This window comes from Macaca nemestrina, chromosome 6, assembly GCF_043159975.1.
Source record: "Macaca nemestrina isolate mMacNem1 chromosome 6, mMacNem.hap1, whole genome shotgun sequence".
Classification (NCBI taxonomy): Eukaryota; Metazoa; Chordata; class Mammalia; order Primates; family Cercopithecidae; genus Macaca; species Macaca nemestrina.
In genome coordinates, this window is record NC_092130.1 from 143,727,845 (window position 1) to 143,744,906 (window position 17,062).

General features: G+C 45.0%; 2 protein-coding genes across 4 annotated transcripts in view; one reads left to right on the top strand and one right to left on the bottom strand.

Annotated features, from left to right (window-relative positions):
- Positions 1-928, bottom strand: part of LOC105473089 (WD repeat domain 70) — a 388,018-nt gene extending 387,090 nt beyond the window's left edge. Inside the window, exon 1 of the mRNA XM_011726713.2 lies at positions 876-928. The gene's annotated coding sequence lies outside the window, so the exon portion shown is untranslated. The remainder of the gene's footprint in view (positions 1-875) is intronic.
- Positions 929-1,420: 492 nt separating this feature from the next.
- Positions 1,421-17,062, top strand: part of LOC105473090 (nucleoporin 155) — a 77,544-nt gene continuing 61,902 nt past the window's right edge. Inside the window, exons 1-4 of one of the 3 annotated variants that reach the window (XM_011726719.3) lie at positions 1,421-1,999; positions 8,819-8,956; positions 9,223-9,319; positions 14,247-14,317. In XM_011726719.3, the coding sequence (XP_011725021.3) occupies positions 1,669-1,999; positions 8,819-8,956; positions 9,223-9,319; positions 14,247-14,317 (637 nt within the window). In that variant the 5' untranslated portion in view covers positions 1,421-1,668. Of the gene's footprint in view, positions 2,000-2,026; positions 2,155-8,818; positions 8,957-9,222; positions 9,320-12,571; positions 12,706-14,246; positions 14,318-17,062 lie in introns of those variants that run through there. The other 2 variants (XM_011726720.2, XM_071098999.1) reach the window with 2 other exon arrangements.

Consider the following 17,062-nt stretch of genomic DNA (forward strand, 5'->3'; position numbering starts at 1 on the left):
ATATGCCAATGAATTAAGTTAGTGAGATTACACTTTGGGGAGCTTTGTTGCTATGCAGGAATATCACACCAACATTGTTCAATCTTCCAATTTGTGGAGTTGAAAACTTTCAATTGCCGGGCGCGGTGGCTCAAGCCTGTAATCCCAGCACTTTGGGAGGCCGAGGCGGGCGGATCACAAGGTCAGGAGATCGAGACCACAGTGAAACCCCGTCTCTACTAAAAATACAAAAAATTAGCCGGGCGCGGTGGCGGGCGCCTGTAGTCCCAGCTACTCAGGAGGCTGAGGCAGGAGAATGGCGGGAACCCGGGAGGCGGAGCTTGCAGTGAGCCGAGATCGCGCCACTGCACTCCAGCCTGGGCAACAGCGTGAGACTCCGTCTCAAAAAAAAAAAAAAAAAAAAAAAAAGAAAAGAAAACTTTCAATTGTGTATTTTGTCTCAAATTAAAAACAAACTCGGTGCCAGGCCACCACTTTTCAATCTATGGTATACCAAATAAACTGATAGCTAGAGACCCAACTGCCTATTTATATAACAATAATTTAAAAATCTAGTTTTTCTTGGTATATTGTCTATGTCAAATTTTAAGTGTAGCTTGGTAACATCATAGAACTTACAATTTTCAGAAATATAGTCAAGTCTTTGAGGGAGTAAAAATGTAATTCAAATGGCAAAAGACCAATTTAGAGTAATTCAGTTGTTGATTTGTTAAATTCTAAAGAATGTAACTGGAAGCTTTCTTAGGTGAGATTCTAAATAAGGACAGCTTTCTAAAAAGTGCTTTGATTTACCCACTCAGGTTGCCTTCTGTAGTAAATGAAGCCTCTTTTACCCCACTGCTTTCTCCTATCCTTCTGCTACAGTTCATACCTACCCAAATAGAAAAATTATAGTGAAGTCCTTTGTCTCTGCTTGAAGCACCTTAAGGACAGGAAACATTTTGTTAGTTTGATAGTCCTAGCACCAGGCACAAGGCAAGTATTCAGTTTCTTAGGATTGTATGATCTCTTGGGTTCCTATCTCATACAAGTTCCTGTACTATTAAGATGAAGTGGGTCTCTCTGCCACGATAAAAAGCCCGGCAGCGGTCCACCGGCACTCAGCTCCTCCTGAAACACGTATTTTATACTAAGGGGCCACAAAGTCAAAAGACAGCGACATGCAAATGAAAAAGCCTGATGAATTCTAATTTACACTGAAGCCCGTGAAGAATATAGTGAGATATTGGTCCATATCCCTCTCTGTGACAGGGAGCTACCAATTCTTTACTCTCATAACAGCAGTTACTTGGAGTCGCGCACTCATATAGCTGCAGTTAGGGCATTCCGACGCGGGAAGTTCCAAGACTCAGGTAGAGCACGCGCTTAAACCAACGGAACCAGACCAGTCTCCTAGGCCAGACACACGACCTAGCTCCCACCTAGCGTATCCCTCCTCCCTCCTTCCTCCCCACCCCACCCAAACCCCATCCCGCCCCTCTCCTTCCCAGTTCCCTCCCCTTTACCCTTCCCTTCCCTTCCTTCCCTCCGTCCCTTCCCTAAATAACCTACTCTACTTTTACCCTTCCACACCTCAAAACCCTCAACCCCCTGCAAAGCATCGGCAGACTCTTCGCTCCACCCCCAACCTCTAGCTCTCTCCCAACAGCTTCCTCTTCCCAGGCCAGAATGACGTCTTCCAGTCCCCCACCATATGAGCCGGAAGTGCGTCATGTCGAGGCGCCAAGGCGCTCGTTTGGCGCGCGCGCCCTAGGCGGCGGATCTAAGCTGAGTTCTTGGATCTTTTCTTGTTTCTCCCTGGCTTTTGACTTTTTCTGGACCCTGGTGTCTACGATTTCCGAGATGCCGTCTTCTTTGCTGGGCGCAGTGATGCCGGCCTCTACATCGGCCGCAGCCCTGCAGGAAGCTCTGGAAAATGCTGGACGGCTCATCGACCGTCAGTTGCAAGAGGACCGCATGTACCCGGACCTTTCCGAGTTGCTTATGGTGTCTGCCCCAAGTGAGTGATAGTGACCCTGCTTTCTCAGCCTAAAGGACTCGCGCCTGACTTCCTAATTTGCTACTTATCCCCAGCGTTAGTCCCGGCGAGGATATCCTGAGATTTATGGCACTGTTGGCTGCATTTTTGGAGAACAGCAAGCAGCTTATTTTCAGGTTTTTTCCTTTCCTCACTTTCTTGATTGTAGATACTTGAGAGGGCAAGAGCGAAGAGCAAGCTCCCAGTTGAAGCAGAAAGAGGCAAAGACCCCAACCTTAATGAGCTTCTCGCCGCACTCAAGTGTTTATGGCTAAGGCCATATGAGAAGCATCTTCAGATCCAAGTTCTAAATTTGTTCATTTCTCCTGTTAGTATTTGAGTAGATCGTAAGAGCAAACGACATTAATTTGGAAATGTAGCATGTTATCTTAAAGATACGCTTTGCTTTATTTTATTTATTTATTTATTTATTATTTATTTATTTATTGAGACGGAGCTTCCCTCTTCTCCCCGGGCTGGAGTGCTATGGCGTGATCTCGGCTCATTGCAACCTCCGCCTCCCGTGTTCAAGCAATTCTCCTACCTCAGCCTCGCGAGTAGCTGGGATTACAGGCGCCCGCCACCACGCCCGGCTAATTTTTGTGGTTTTTTTTTAGTAGAGACGAGGTTTCACCATGTTGGCCAGGCTGGTCACGAACTTCTGACCTCAAGTGATCCGCCTGCCTCGGCCTCCCAAAGTGCTGGGATTACAGGCGTGAGCCACTGCCCCCGGCCAAGAAACGCTTTATTGTGTGTAGAGATGTGTATTATGAAATGCTGGAGGATCTTAAAAGACCTACCAGTGGAATAAAGGAAGAGAACAGGAAAATCAGCAGTGCTCATGTACAGGGAGGGTAAGGCAGAATATGTGTTGACAATAGAGGTGACTGGAAAGTGTTTAACAGTTTTAAATTATGACTAGCTCCCACAGCTTATGGAATTACATCAGTTGCTAGAAAAAGATGGAATTTGGAGAAAACCAGAGAAGTGTGAGAAAGAAAAGAGATTGTTGGTGAGCAAGAACCGAAATAATCTGAACAGGATAATTTGTGCAGTGTAAACCGAGAACACTTCTGATTATTATTATTATTATTATTTTTTGAGACGGAGTCTGGCTCTTTTGCCCAAGCTGGAGTGCAGTGGCGCGATCTCTGCTCACTGCAAGCTCTGCCTCCCGGGTTCACCCCGTTCTCCTGCCTCAGCCTCCTGAGTATCTGGGACTACAGGCGTCGGCCACCACGCCCGACTAATTTTTTGCATTTTTTAGTAGAGACGGGGTTTCATCCTGTTAGCCAGGATGGTCTCCATCTCCTGACCTCGTGATCCGCCCACCTCGGCCTCCCAAAGTGCTGGGATTACAGGCGTGAGCCACCACGCCTGGTCTACTTCTGATTATTTATTTATTTATTTATTTATTTTTGAGACGGAGTCTCGCTGTGTCACCCAGGCTGAAGTGCAGTGGCCCGATCTCGGCTCACTGCAAGCTCTGCCTCCCGGGTTTACGCCATTCTCCCGCCTCAGCCTCCGAGTAGCTGGGACTACAGGCGCCGGCCACCACGCCCGGCTAGTTTTTTGTATTTTTAGTAGAGACGGGGTTTCACCATGTTAGCCAGGATAGTCTCGATCTCCTGACCTCGTGATCCACCCGCCTCGGCCTCCCAAAGTGCTGGGATTACAGGCTTGAGCCACCGCGCCTGGCCATGTCTTTTTTTCTTTTTTTTTTTTTTTTTTTGAGACGGAGTCTTGCTCTGTCGCCCAGGCTGGAGTGCAGTGGCCGGATCTCAGCTCACTGCAAGCTCGGCCTCCCGGGTTTACGCCATTCTCCTGCCTCAGCCTCCCGAGTAGCTGGGATTACAGGCACCTGCCACCTCGCCCGGCTAGTTTTTTGTATTTTTTTTTAGTAGAGACGGGGTTTCACCGTGTTAGCCAGGATGGTCTCGATCTCCTGACCTCGCGATCCGCCCGTCTCGGCCTCCCAAAGTGCTGGGATTACAGGCTTGAGCCACCGCGCCCGGCCTCATATCTCATGTCTTTACACTCACCTTCCTCTTTCACCCAATGTCTTTCCCCTCTTTTTCTTCCGATTCTTCACCCCTTGCTCTGATTACAGAGAATTTATCATATTTTCCATAATAAGCCCATCTTCAGGATTTCCTCAGGATTTTATTTTACTTTTATTGATTCTGCAATGTTCTTTCTTTGCCTAACAAACTTCTTCCAGACTCCCTGTGAAAGTCCTTAGTTTCTCTTTGTTGTCTTTCTTTTTTTTTTTTTTTGTTTTGTTTTTTTTGAGTCTGGTTTTAATTCTGTTGCCAGGCCGGAGTGCAGTGGCATGATCACAGCCCACTGCAGCCTCTAACTCATGAGCTCAAGTGATCCTCTCGTCTTGCCCTCCCCAGTAGCTGGGACTACAGGCGCCTGCCACCACACCCAGCTAATTTTAAATTTTTATGTAGAGACATAGTCTCACTCTTGTTGACAAGGCTGGTCTCAAATTCATGGCATCAAGCAGTCCTCCTACCTCATCCTTCCAAAGTGCTGAGATGACAGATGTGAGTCACACTCCTGGGCTGAAGTCTTTCTTACCATTCCCATCCTCACTAAAATTATCAATTCCTCCCTCTGTGTTCCCACTGCCATTTAACATAGTGATCTGCCACCTTTGGCCTATTAAAGTTAAATGTTATAGGATTAAATGGGATGTCTGGATTTGCTTTATTTATTTATTCATTTATTTATTTTTTGAGACAGAGTGTTACTGTCACCCAGCCTGGAGTGCAGTGGCATGATCTTGGCTCACTACAGCCTCTGCCTCCCAGGTTCAAGCAATGCTCATGCCTCAGCCTCCTGAGTAGCTGGGATCACAGGTGTGTGCCACCAGGCCCAGCTCATTTTTCTATTTTTAGCAGAGACAGGGTTTGACAGGGTTTCACCGTGTTAGCCAGGCTGGTCTTGAACTTCTGACCTCATGTGATCCGCCCACCTCGGCCTCCCAAAACATTGGGATTACAGGCGTGACCCGCTGCACCCAGCCTGGATTTGCTTTAATATGAATTCAGCCCAGTAATCCCAGCACTTTGGGAGGCCAAAGTGGGCAGATCACTTGAGCCCAGGAGTTTGAGACCAGTCTTGGCAATATGGCAAAACCCAGCCACTTAAAAAAAAATACAATAATACAAAAATTAGCTTGGCATGGTGGCACACATTTGGACCTCCAACTACTTGGGAAGCTGAGATGGGAGGATAACCTGAGATGGGGAGGTTAAGACTGCAGTGAGCTGTGATTGCACCACTGCACTCCAGCCTGGGCAACAGAGTGAGACCCTGTCTCAAAAAAAAAAAAAAAAAAAAGCCTGACGCTGTGCCTCGTGCCTGTAATCCTAGCAATTTGGGACCCAGAAGCAGGGAGGATCACTTGAGCTTGAGACCAGCCTGAGCAACATGGCAAAACCTTGTCTCTACAAAAAATGGCTAGGCACGGTGGCTCACACCTGTAATCCCAGCACTTTGGGAGGCTGAGGCGGCAGATCACGAGGTCAGGAGTTCAAGACCAGCCTGACCAACGTGGTAAAACCCCGTCTCTACTAAAAATACAAAAATTCACTGGCTCTGGTGGCACGCGCTTGTAATCCCAGTTATTCAGGAGGCTGAGAAAGGAGAATCGCTTGAACCCGAGAGGCGGAAGTTGCAGTGAGCCAAGATCACGCCACTGTATTCCAACCAGGGCGATAGAGGGAGACCCCTTCTCAAAAGAAATGGGAGGCCAAGGCGGGCGGATCACGAGGTCAGGAGATGAGACCATCCTGGCTAACATGGTGAAACCTCCATCTCTACTAAAAATACAAAAAATTAGCCGGGCATGGCGACGGGTGCCAGTAGTCTCAGCTACTCGGGAGACTGAGGCAGGAGAATGGCATGAACCCGGGAGGCAGAGCTTGCAGTGAGCTGATATCGCGCCACTGCATTCCAGCCTGGGTGACAGAGCAAGACTTCTCAAAAAAAAAAAAAAGGAAAAAAGAAAAATGCTGTTTGGCTGGGTGCAGTGGTTTACGCCTATAATCCCAGCAATTTGGGACGCGGAGGTGGGTGGATCACTTGAGGTCAGGAGTTCAAGACTAGCCTGGCCATCATGGCAAAATCCTGCCTCTACTAAAAACACAAAAATTAGCCAAGTGTGGTGGCATGCTCATGTAGTCCCAGCTTCTTGGGAGGCTGAAGCAGGAGAATTGCTTGAACCTGGGAGGCAGAGGTTGCAGTGAGCCACCATTGCGCTGGAGCCTGGGCGACACAGCGAGAGTCCATCTCAACAAAAAACCCAAAAAACAACAACAAAAAAGCTAAGCATGGTGTCATGACACTCTAGTCCCAGCTACTCACGAGGCTGTGGTGGAGGATTGCTTGAGCCCAAGAGGCTGAGGGTGCCTTGAGCTGTGATTTCACCACTGCATTCCAGCCTAGGCAACAGAGTGAAACTCTGTCTCAAAAAAAAAAGAGAGAAATTCAGCCGGGTGCGGTCCTCATGTCTGTAATCCCAGCCCTTTGGGAGGCTGAGGCGGGCGGATCACGAGGTCAAGAGATTAAGACCATCCTGGCCAACGTGGTGAAACCTTGTCTGTACTAAAACTACAAAAATTAGCTGGGTGTGGTGGTGCATGCCTGTAATCTCAGCTACTCGGGAGGCTGAGGCAGGAGAATCCCTTGAACCAGGGAGTCGGAGGTTGCAGTGAGCCGAGATCGCAGCGCTGCACTCTAGCGTGGCGTCAGAGCGAGACTCCGTCTCAAAAAATAAAAATAAAAAAAGAATGCATTGGGGAAGGAGTGAACAATGATAAAAATGAAACATGATTGGGGGTATTACTGGTTATTAAGTTGGATAATCCGTACATAGGTATTGATTGTATTTTTCTTGTGTATATTTTTAAAATTTCCATAATACACTTGAAGATTGTTTTATATGTCAGTTTTCCTTAACATCTTTCTACTCTATAGAACCTGAAAAAGTGCCTGAGATAATTAGGTCATCAGTCAAGTCTAAATAACACCTTGTCTGGGAGCAGGGATAGGCTGAGTAGACCAGCCCACTCCTGTCCTTAGTGATTGAGTCTTAGAGCAAGAGAAAGGTTGCCTGATGAGAACACTTTATAGAGCAGTCTTTCTTTTTTTCCCCCCAATAAGATACTGCTTGTGGGGTGTTATTTGTATTTGTCTTAGTGGTCTGGGGGAGAAATCTAAAGGGAAAAGTCATGGGTTATTTTTTTTTTTTTTTTTTTGAGGCGGAGTCTTCACTGTCGCCGAGGCTGGAGTGCAGTGGCACCATCTCGGCTCACTGCAAGCTCCGCCTCCCGGGTTCGCGCCATTCTCCTGCCTCAGCCTCCGGAGTAGCTGGGACTACAGGCGCCCGCCACCTCGCCCGGCTAATTTTTTGTATTTTAGTAGAGACGGGGTTTCACCGTGTTAGCCAGGATGGTCTCGATCTACTGACCTCGTGATCCGCCCGCCTTGGCCTCCCAAAGTGCAGGGATTACAGGCGTGAGCCACCGCGCCCAGCCGTCATGGGTTATTTTAATCTGTAAATGTTTAGCTGGTAAAGGCAGTATTTTCCCCCAGTCATTATTTTGTTTGCTCACAGTCATTTTACCTTTGAGCCCCAAAGCAGTTTTATATTTTCCCATTTCAGATTAGCAAAATGAGAGAAAAACACTAAATTATTATTTTTAAATTTTTTTATTTTTAATTTTCGTGGGTACATGGTAGGTGTGTGTGTGTATACATATATATGTATTTTTTTTCCCAAGACGGAGTCTTGCTCTGTCACCCAGGCTGGAGTGCAATGGCATGATCTTGGCTCACTGCAGCTTCTGCCCCCCAGGTTTAAGCAGTTCTCCTGCCTTAGCCTCCCAAGTAGCTGGGATTACAGGCGCCTGCTACTGTGCCTGGCTAATATTTTTGTATTTTTAGTGGAGATGGGGTTTCACCATGTTGGCCAGGCTGGTCTTGAACTCCTGACCTCGTGATCGGCCTGCCTCTGCCTCCCAAAGTGCTGAAATTACAGGCGTGAACCACCGCGCCCGGCGGTGTATATATTTATGTGGTGCATGAGATGTTTTGATACGGGCATGCAATGTGAAATAATTACGTAATGGAAAATGGGGTATCCATCCTCTCAAGCATGTATCTTTTGTGTTACAAACAATACAATTACATGCTTTCATTTTATTCATTTATTTATTTATTATGATTTTTGAGATAGTCTTGCCCTGTCAGTCAGGCTGGAATGCAATGGCCCAATCTCGGTTCACTGCAACTTCCGCTTCCCAGGTTCAAGCAATTCTCCTGCCTCAGCCTCCCAAGTAGCTGGAATTACAGGCGCACACCACCACACTGGCTAATTTTTTGTGTCTTTAGTAGAGACGGGGTTTCACCATGTTGGCCAGGGTAGTCTTGAACTCCTGACCTCGTGATCCTCCTGCCTCAGCCTCCCAAAGTGCCAGGATTACAGGCTTGAGCCACTGCGCCCAGCCACTTTTATTTTAAAATAACACTAAATTATCAAATTTAAACATTCCTTTGTTATAGAGCAAGTTTTTGTGAGATACAACTTTCCCTTCAGGCCTGAAACCGGTAACTGTTCCTACCTTAACAATGGAATATTTCAGGCCTACTTTGTGTCGGGTCAAAACTAGTATATTCTCTCTGTACCTTTGGAACCAGCACACGAAATTTTTTTGTGGCACTCAGTCCTTTTGTATGCCCAGTTGATTAACAGTATTTTATTATAAATGCTTCATTTTCTTTTTGTAGATAATCCCACTGTTTCTGGCATGTCAGATATGGATTATCCTTTACAAGGACCTGGTTTGCTGTCCGTACCCAACCTTCCAGAGATCAGTTCCATCCGAAGAGTTCCTCTGCCACCTGAACTTGTTGAGCAGTTTGGACGTATCCTATTACTTTGTATTTATTTTAAAAATGTTAAAATTGGTATTTTTCATTGTTATAATTCTTGTTCTATGTTTAATTAATGTGTTGTATATCAATTCATTTAAGGGTTTTATTTAAAATATGTTTAAGTATATGGGTTCTTTGTTGTATTAAAGAGTGGACACATAGTGATTTTTTACATAAATATTAAGTCAAAAGCTATTGAAACAAGTTAAAGAAAAATAAGATTCAACTCTGTCTGCCTTACATCCACACTGCCTCAGATATGCAGTGTAATTGCATGATGGGTGTGTTCCCTCCTATCAGCAGAGCTTGGCTCACAATTGACAGTGATATATTCATGTGGAACTATGAGGATGGGTATGTATTTAAGGCTGGTTTGCTTTAAGGGTGATTGGAATTTATATAAACTTTACTGTAGCTAGTGTTCTCATTAGAAGCTGCTTGGTTTATCTTTCATTCATCTAGCCTTTGGGTCAGTGCTTCTCAGTATGCTTCTCAGTATCCATCATCTGGGGATGTTCAAATGTGCATTCTGTTTTAGTAGTCCTGAGTGAGGCTCCAGAGTCTGCATTTGTAACAAACTGCCAGCTGCTGCTGCTGGTGTAGGTGGCATTCTTGAGTAGCAGGAGCCCAGGTCCCAAGCTTTTAGCCTGTAGTAAAAATAGATGTTGGCAATTCGTTGAGAGATGATTGGACATTTTTAAAGATTTCTGTTTTCCTCACATTTCTATGGAGTAGGCATCTGATATTTATTTATTTTGTTGTCATTTTGTGAATTTGACCTGTGTGTAAATTACATGTATAGAAATGATTCTGAGTGAAAGCCTGAGGTACTTTTGCTTAAATATAGCATATTGGTCTGGTGATCTCCCTGTTGACTTTTTAGAGATAGATTTTGTTTTACTTCCAGTTGTCCATTATATTATCCTTAGATGAGGTGTGGGATAAACATAGGAAAGCCCATATAATTAAGGTGTTACTTTTGCTCTTAAGTAATTAATGATCTTTCTAGGAACACATGTGCATTAAAAAAAACACTGTATCGACCAGGCATGGTAACTCATGCCTGTAATCCCAGCACTTTGGGAGGCCGAGGCGGGTGGATCACCTGAGGTCAGGGGTCCGAGACCAGCCTGGCCAACATGGAGAAACCCTGTCTCTACTAAAAATACAAAAGTTAGCTGAGTGTGGTGGCACATGCCTGTAGTCCCAGCCACTAGGGAGGCTGAGGCAGGAGAATTGCTTGAACCGGGGAGACCTCGGAGGTTGCAGTGAGCTGAGATAGTGCCACTGCACTCCAGCCTGGGCGACAGAGCGAGACTCCATCTCAAAAACAGCAACAAAACACTGTATTTTTTTTTTTTTTTTTTTGAGACGGAGTCTCGCTGTGTCGCCCAGGCTGGAGTGCAGTGGCCGGATCTCAGCTCACTGCAAGCTCTGCCTCCCGGGTTTTTACGCCATTCTCCTACCTCAGCCTCCCGAGTAGCCGGGACTACAGGCGCCCGCCACCTCGCCCGGCTAGTTTTTTGTATTTTTTAGTAGAGACGGGGTTTCACCGTGTTAGCCAGGATGGTCTCGAACTCCTGACCTCGTGATCCGCCCGTCTCGGCCTCCCAAAGTGCTGGGATTACAGGCTTGAGCCACCGCGCCTGGCCCAAAACACTGTATTATTGAAACAAAATTGAAGCTAAATGACAGCTTAATACCTATAGCTTAAATGAAACAATTTTTTTTCTATTAGAAGTTTGATAGCAATTTTTCTTGTTGAAATGTAATAGTTGTAATAGCAGTGATGTGTGGTTGTGATTATTTTTCATGTACCCTGAATGTTCCCCACTTTGTTATGTTACCATAACATTTTTTTTTTTTTTTTTTTTTTGAGACGTAGTCTTGCTCTGTCGCCCAGCCAGGCTGGACTGCAGTGGCGTGATCTCCACTCACTGCAAGCTTCGCCTCCTGGGTTCACGCCATTCTCCTGCCTCAGCCTCCCGAGTAGCTGGGACTACAGGTGCCCACCACCACACCCGGCTAATTTTTTGTATTTTTAGTAGAGATGGTGTTTCACCGTGTTAGCAAGGATGGTCTCGATCTCCTGACCTCGTGATCCGCCTGCCTCAGCCTCCCAAAATGCTGGGATTACAGATGTGAGCCACCGCCCCCAGCCAACATATTCATTTTTATGCTAAATAATAAAACCTTTTTGTTTAGGTATGTATCTTTTCAAGAGAAGTCAATGCAAAAATATTACAGAACAGATACATGTGAGAATAATTATTTTCTTTAAAACATGTTTTCGGCTGTGCGTGGTGGCTCACGCCTGTAATCCCAGCACTTTAGGAGGTCAAGGCGGGCGGATCACCTGTGGTCGGGAGTTCAAGACCAGCCTGACCAACATGGAGAAACCCCATCTCTACTAAAAACACAAAATTAGCTGGGCATGGTGGCACATGCCTATAATCGCAGCTACTCGAGAGGCTGAGGCAGGAGAATCACTTGAACCTGGGAGGCAGAGGTTATGGTGAGCTGAGATTGTGCCATTGCACTCCAGCCTGGGCAATAAGAGCAAAAACTCCATCTCAAAAAAAAAAACATGTTTTCACTTTAATGAAATTTTTTACATTTCCATTAACATCCAACGTGTTTATTTAACACATACATATTGATCTTATGTATCTGACACTCTTGTTGTGGTAGGAACAGTACTGAATGAGATGAATGTGGTTCTGCCCTCATGGAACAAACAGTCCTACCTTACTGTGTGTCTTAGTCTGAGCTGCTAAAACAGAATACCATAGTCTATGATCAGCAGAAATTTATTTCTCATGGTTCTGGAAGCTGGAAGTCCAAGATCAAGGTCTGGTGAAAGCCCACTTCCGTGTTCATAGACGGCTATCTTTTCACTCTGTCCTCTCATGGCAGAGGGGTAGGGGAGTTCTTTGGGTCCTCTTTTATAAGGGCACTAATCCCATTCATGAGGTATACCCTCATGACCTAATAACCTTTCAAAGGTCCCACCTACAAATACTGTCACATTAAGAGTTAGGATTTAACCTGCATTTTAGGAGGACACATATTTGATCCATAGCAGTGTGTGTTCATTTAAAGAAAAATTATTTGAAGAATGAACTTATTTAAAAAAATGAAGGCACAAGTAATAGGTCCATAAATTCAATTTTGTAAAATTTATACTTAAATATTCAATTGGCTTTCTATTATAAATCCTAATTCCATCTGGATGATAAAAATGTAATCTTGGTTATTTCATTGTTCTCTAACCCCCAGCTATCTCAGCATTGGATCATAGTTTCAAGAGGCTGTGCCAATTATCAAAGGGCCCTGTGGGATGGCATGATGTAGGAGGATGGGGAATCCTAGTCCACATAAGTTGCCATTTGGCTATTTTGTTCCTGTGTGGATGGCCTTTTCAGGGTGACTAGAAGCTTTCTTGAAAGTCTGGATCATATTTTTTTCGTGGTATTTTTTCTGCTTCATGTGAGCTTCTTAGATCTTTAGTTTGATGTCTTCTACTATTTTTAGAATTTTTTTCAGCTATTATCCTTATTTTTCTCTCTTTCTCTTTTACTTTCTGTTCAGCCGTTGCCTTTTTTTTTTTTTTTTTCCAAGATGGAGTCTCGCCCTGTCACCCAGGCTGGAGTGCAGTGGACTGTCTTGGTTCACTGCAACCTTCGCCTCCTGAGTTCAAATACTTCTTGCCTCAGCCTCTGGAGTAGCTGGGACTACAGGTGCGGGCCACCACACCTGGCTAATTTTTGTATTGTTATTAGAGATGGTGTTTCACTATATTGACCAGGGCTGGTCTTGAACTCCTGACCTCCAGTGTTTTGCCCTCTTTGGCCTCCCAAAGTGCTGGGATTTTAGGAATGAGCCACTGCACGTGGCCCAGCTATTATCTTGAAATATTCTGATACATTCTCTTCTGAGATTTCAGCTGTACTTTTGTTACATACCTCATTTTGGATGCTCCATTCTGTTTTTTGTTTTTCCACTTTCTGTCTCTGTCTCCCTTTTTTTTTTTTTTTTTTTTTGGTGGACAGAGTCTTAAGGTGCTGGGATTACAGGTGTGAGCCACTGTGCCTGGACCCCCTTTTTTTTTCCTCTTTGGAGACAGGATCTCCGTTGCCAAGGCTGGAGTGCAGTGGCATGATCTCAGCTCACTGCAGCCTCGACCTCCTGGGTTCAAGTGATTCTTCTGCCTCACCCTCCCGAGTAGCTGGGATTATAGGCATGCACCACCACACCTGGCTAATTTTTGTATTTTTAGTAGAGACAGAGTTTCACTGGGTTGGCCAGGCTGGTCTTGAATTTCTGACCTCAGGTGATCTGCCCACCTCAGCCTCCCAAAGTGCTGGGATTGCAAGCGTGAGCCACCGCTCCTGGTCTTCACTGGCTTTTTTTGGAGACTGAGTCTCACTCTGTTGCCCAGGCTGGAGTGCAGTGGCAAGATCTCAGCTGACTGCAACCTCCGCCTCTCTGGTTCAAGCGACTCCCCTGCCTCAGCCTCCTGAGTAGCTGGGAATACAAGCATGCGCCACCATGGCCGGCTAATTTTTTTTGTATTTTAGTAGAGATGGGGTTTCACCATGTTGACCAGGATGGTCTTAATCTCCTGACCTTGTGATATGCCCACCCCGGCTTCCCAAAGTGCTGGGATTACAAGTGTGAGCCATCATGCCTGGCCAGTCTTTTCATTATATTCTGTGTCTAAATTTATTTCACTAATAAAGAGAATTCAGGAGTTCAACACCAGCCTGGGCAATATGGCCAAACCTTGTCTACAGAAAATACAAAAATTAGCCAGGTGTGAAGTGGAGATTGCAGTGAGCCAAGATGGTGCCACTTCACTTCAGCCTTGGTGACAGAGCTGGACCTTGTCTCAAAAATAATAGTAATAATAATAATAAAGAGCACTGTAAGATAACACTTTGTTTTCTGTTTTTCTTTTCTTTTCTTTTTTGAGACAGGCTCTCACTTTGTCAGCGAGGCTGGAGTGCAGTGGCATGATCACTACTCACTGCAGCCTCAGCCTCACAGGCCTATGAGATCCTCCCACCTCAGTGGCCTCACACTGCCATGCCTGGCTAATTTTTTGTTTCTTTTTTGTAGAGACAGAGTCTCACTGTGTTGCCCAGGCTGATCTTGAACTTCTGGGCTCAGGCAATCCTCTTGCCTCAGATTCCCAAAGTACTGGGATTAAAGACGTGAGCCACCACATCTGGCCTGTTTGCTTTATACATGTAACATGTTTTTCTTCATTTGTTCACAGAGGAGACCTTGCCTATTTTGATGGACTTAGTGAGACTATTCTTGCTGTGGGGCTTGTGAAACCAAAAGCTGGTAAGAAATAAAGCTATAAGGAAGAGATTGTGTTTGTATATGTAAACTCCAAATGGTATAGACCTGAACAACAACACACCTTTTTTTTTTTTTTATTGAGATGGAATCTCGCTCCATCGAGTAGGCTGGAGTGTAGTAGTGCAATCTTGGCTCACTGCAACCTCCATCTCCCGGGTTCAAGCAGTTCTACTGCCTCAGCCTCCCGAGTGCGTTTGCTTGTTTGTTTTGTAACAGAGTCTCACTCTGTCACCCAGGCTAGAGTACAGGGGAGCCACCTCAGTGCTCACTGCAACTTCTGCCTCCTGGGTTTAAGTGATTCTCCTGCCTAAGGCTCCTGAGTAGCTGAAATTACAGGCATGCGCCACCATTCCCGGCTCATTTTTGTATTTTTAGTTGCATGTGGTTTGGCCATGTTGGCCAGGCTGGTCTGAAACACCTGGCCTCAAGCGATCCACCCACTTTGGCCTCTCAGAGTCCTGCGATTACAGGTGTGAGCCACTGCGCAGCCAAATGTACCTTTTTATAGGAGGAAATAATAGACAAAAATCACTTTTTTCAAGGCCTAAGTAAAATTTTTTAAGATTATGTCCATTTTGCAATTATAGATATTCAGTGAAGTAAAAACAGACTTTTTTTTTTTTTTTTTTTTTTGAGATGGCATCTCCTCTGTTGCCCAGCCTGGAGTGCAATGGCACCATCTTGGCTCACCGCAACCCCAGCCTCCTGGATTCAAGCAATTCTTCTGCCTCAGCCTCCTGAGTAGCTGGGATTACAGGCACCCACCAAGCACGCCTGGCTAATTTTTGTGTTTTTAGTAGATACAGGGTTTCACCATGTTGGTCAGGCTGGTCTCAAACTCCTGACCTCAAGTGATCTGCCCATCTCTGCCTCTCAAAGTGCTAAGATTACAGGCGTGAGCCCCCATGCCCTACCCAAACTGACGTTTTATGCACTATTTATTTACTTGCATTGAAAATATATTTTCAGGCCAGGTGTGGTGGCTCACACCTGTAATCCCAGCACTTTGTGAGGCTGAGGCGAGCAGATCACTTGAGTCTGAGACTTCAAGACCAGCCTGGGCAACATGGTGATACCCTGTCTCTACAAAAAACAGAAACATTAGCCGGGCGTGGTAGTGCATGCCTGTAGTCCCAGCTATTCATGAGGCTGAAGCGGGAGGATCGCTTGAGTGTAGGAGGACAAGGCTGCAGTAAGCCTTCATTGTGTCACTGCACTCCAGCCTGGGCAGCAGAGCAAGACCCTGTCTCAAAAAAAAAAAAAAAAAAAAAGGAAAAAAAGAGGCCGGGCATGGTCGTTCACTCCTGTAATCCCAGCACTTTGGGAGGCTGAGGGGGGCAGATCACCTGATGTCGGGAGTTCAAGAGAAGCCTGACCACATGGTGAAACCCTGTCTCTACTAAAAGTACAAAATAAGCGAGGTGTGGTGCCACATGCCTGTAATCCCAGCTACTCAGGAGGCTGAGGCAGGAGAATCGTTTGAACCCGTGACGCGGAGGTTGCAGTGAGCCGAGATTGAGCCACTGCACTCCAGCCTAGGCAACAAGAGCGAAACTCTGTCTCAAAAAAAAAAAAAAAAAAAAGGCAAAGCAAATGTATTTCCTTTACATAGAATCTAAAAGAGATGCATAAGTGTGTAAATATTGCTCTATACTGTTATCAAGGTTGTAATCTTTTCTTTTGTAGATAACTATAGGTCTAAGTTTTATTTTCTAAAATTTTCTAGGTTTTATTTACATTTCAAAATGAAACCTATAATATATATTTTAATCATGGTAAAATACACATAATACAAACTTTGCCATCCTAACTGTTTTTCAGCCAACACTTCAGTGGTATTAAGTCCAATCACGTTATTGTGTGACCTTTACCACCATCCGTATCTAGAACTCTATGTATCTTATAAAACGGAAACTGTGCCTATTAACTAAAAACTCCTGTTCCTCCTTCCCTCAGCAGTTGGTAGTAACCGTTCCACTTTTTGTCTGTAAGAATTTGACTATTCTAGGTTTCTTGATATAAATGGAATCATATGGTACTATATTTGTCATTTTGTGACTGGCCTATTTGATTTAACCTATGTCCTCAAGGTTCATCTGTGTTATAGCATGCATCAGAACTTTCTTCCTTTTTTTTTTTTTTTTTTTTTGGAGATGGACTCTCACTCTGTCGCCTAGGCTGGGTTGCAGTGGCATGATCTCGGCTCACTGTAACCCCTGCCTCCCGGGTTCAAGCAATTCTCCTGCCTCAGCCTCTCAAGTAGCTGGGACTACAGGCACGTGCCACCACACTTGGCTAATTTTTTGTTTTTAGTAGAGATGGGGTTTCACCATGTTGGCCAGGCTGGTCTCGAACTCCTGACCTCAGGTGATCTGCCTGCCTCAGCCTCCCAAACTGCTGGAATTACAGGCGTGAGCCACCGTGCTCGGCCAACTTTCTTACTTTTTAAAGTTCAGTAGTATTCCATTGTGTATGTGTGTGTGTGTGTGTATATATATGTCATTCTTTAAAATCCATCAATCAATGGACACTTGGATTTTGTTTTCACCTTTTAGTTATTGTGAAAAATGCTGCTATGAACACGGATATACAAATATACATCTTTGTATTTTAATACATTTAAACTATTTTGTAATATAACACTTTTTAAACAGCATTAAATACTGAAGTGATTGTTTTCTAAGGTGGTTCTTTTCCACTGCTGTTCACTTTTTTTCCTCTTCATTA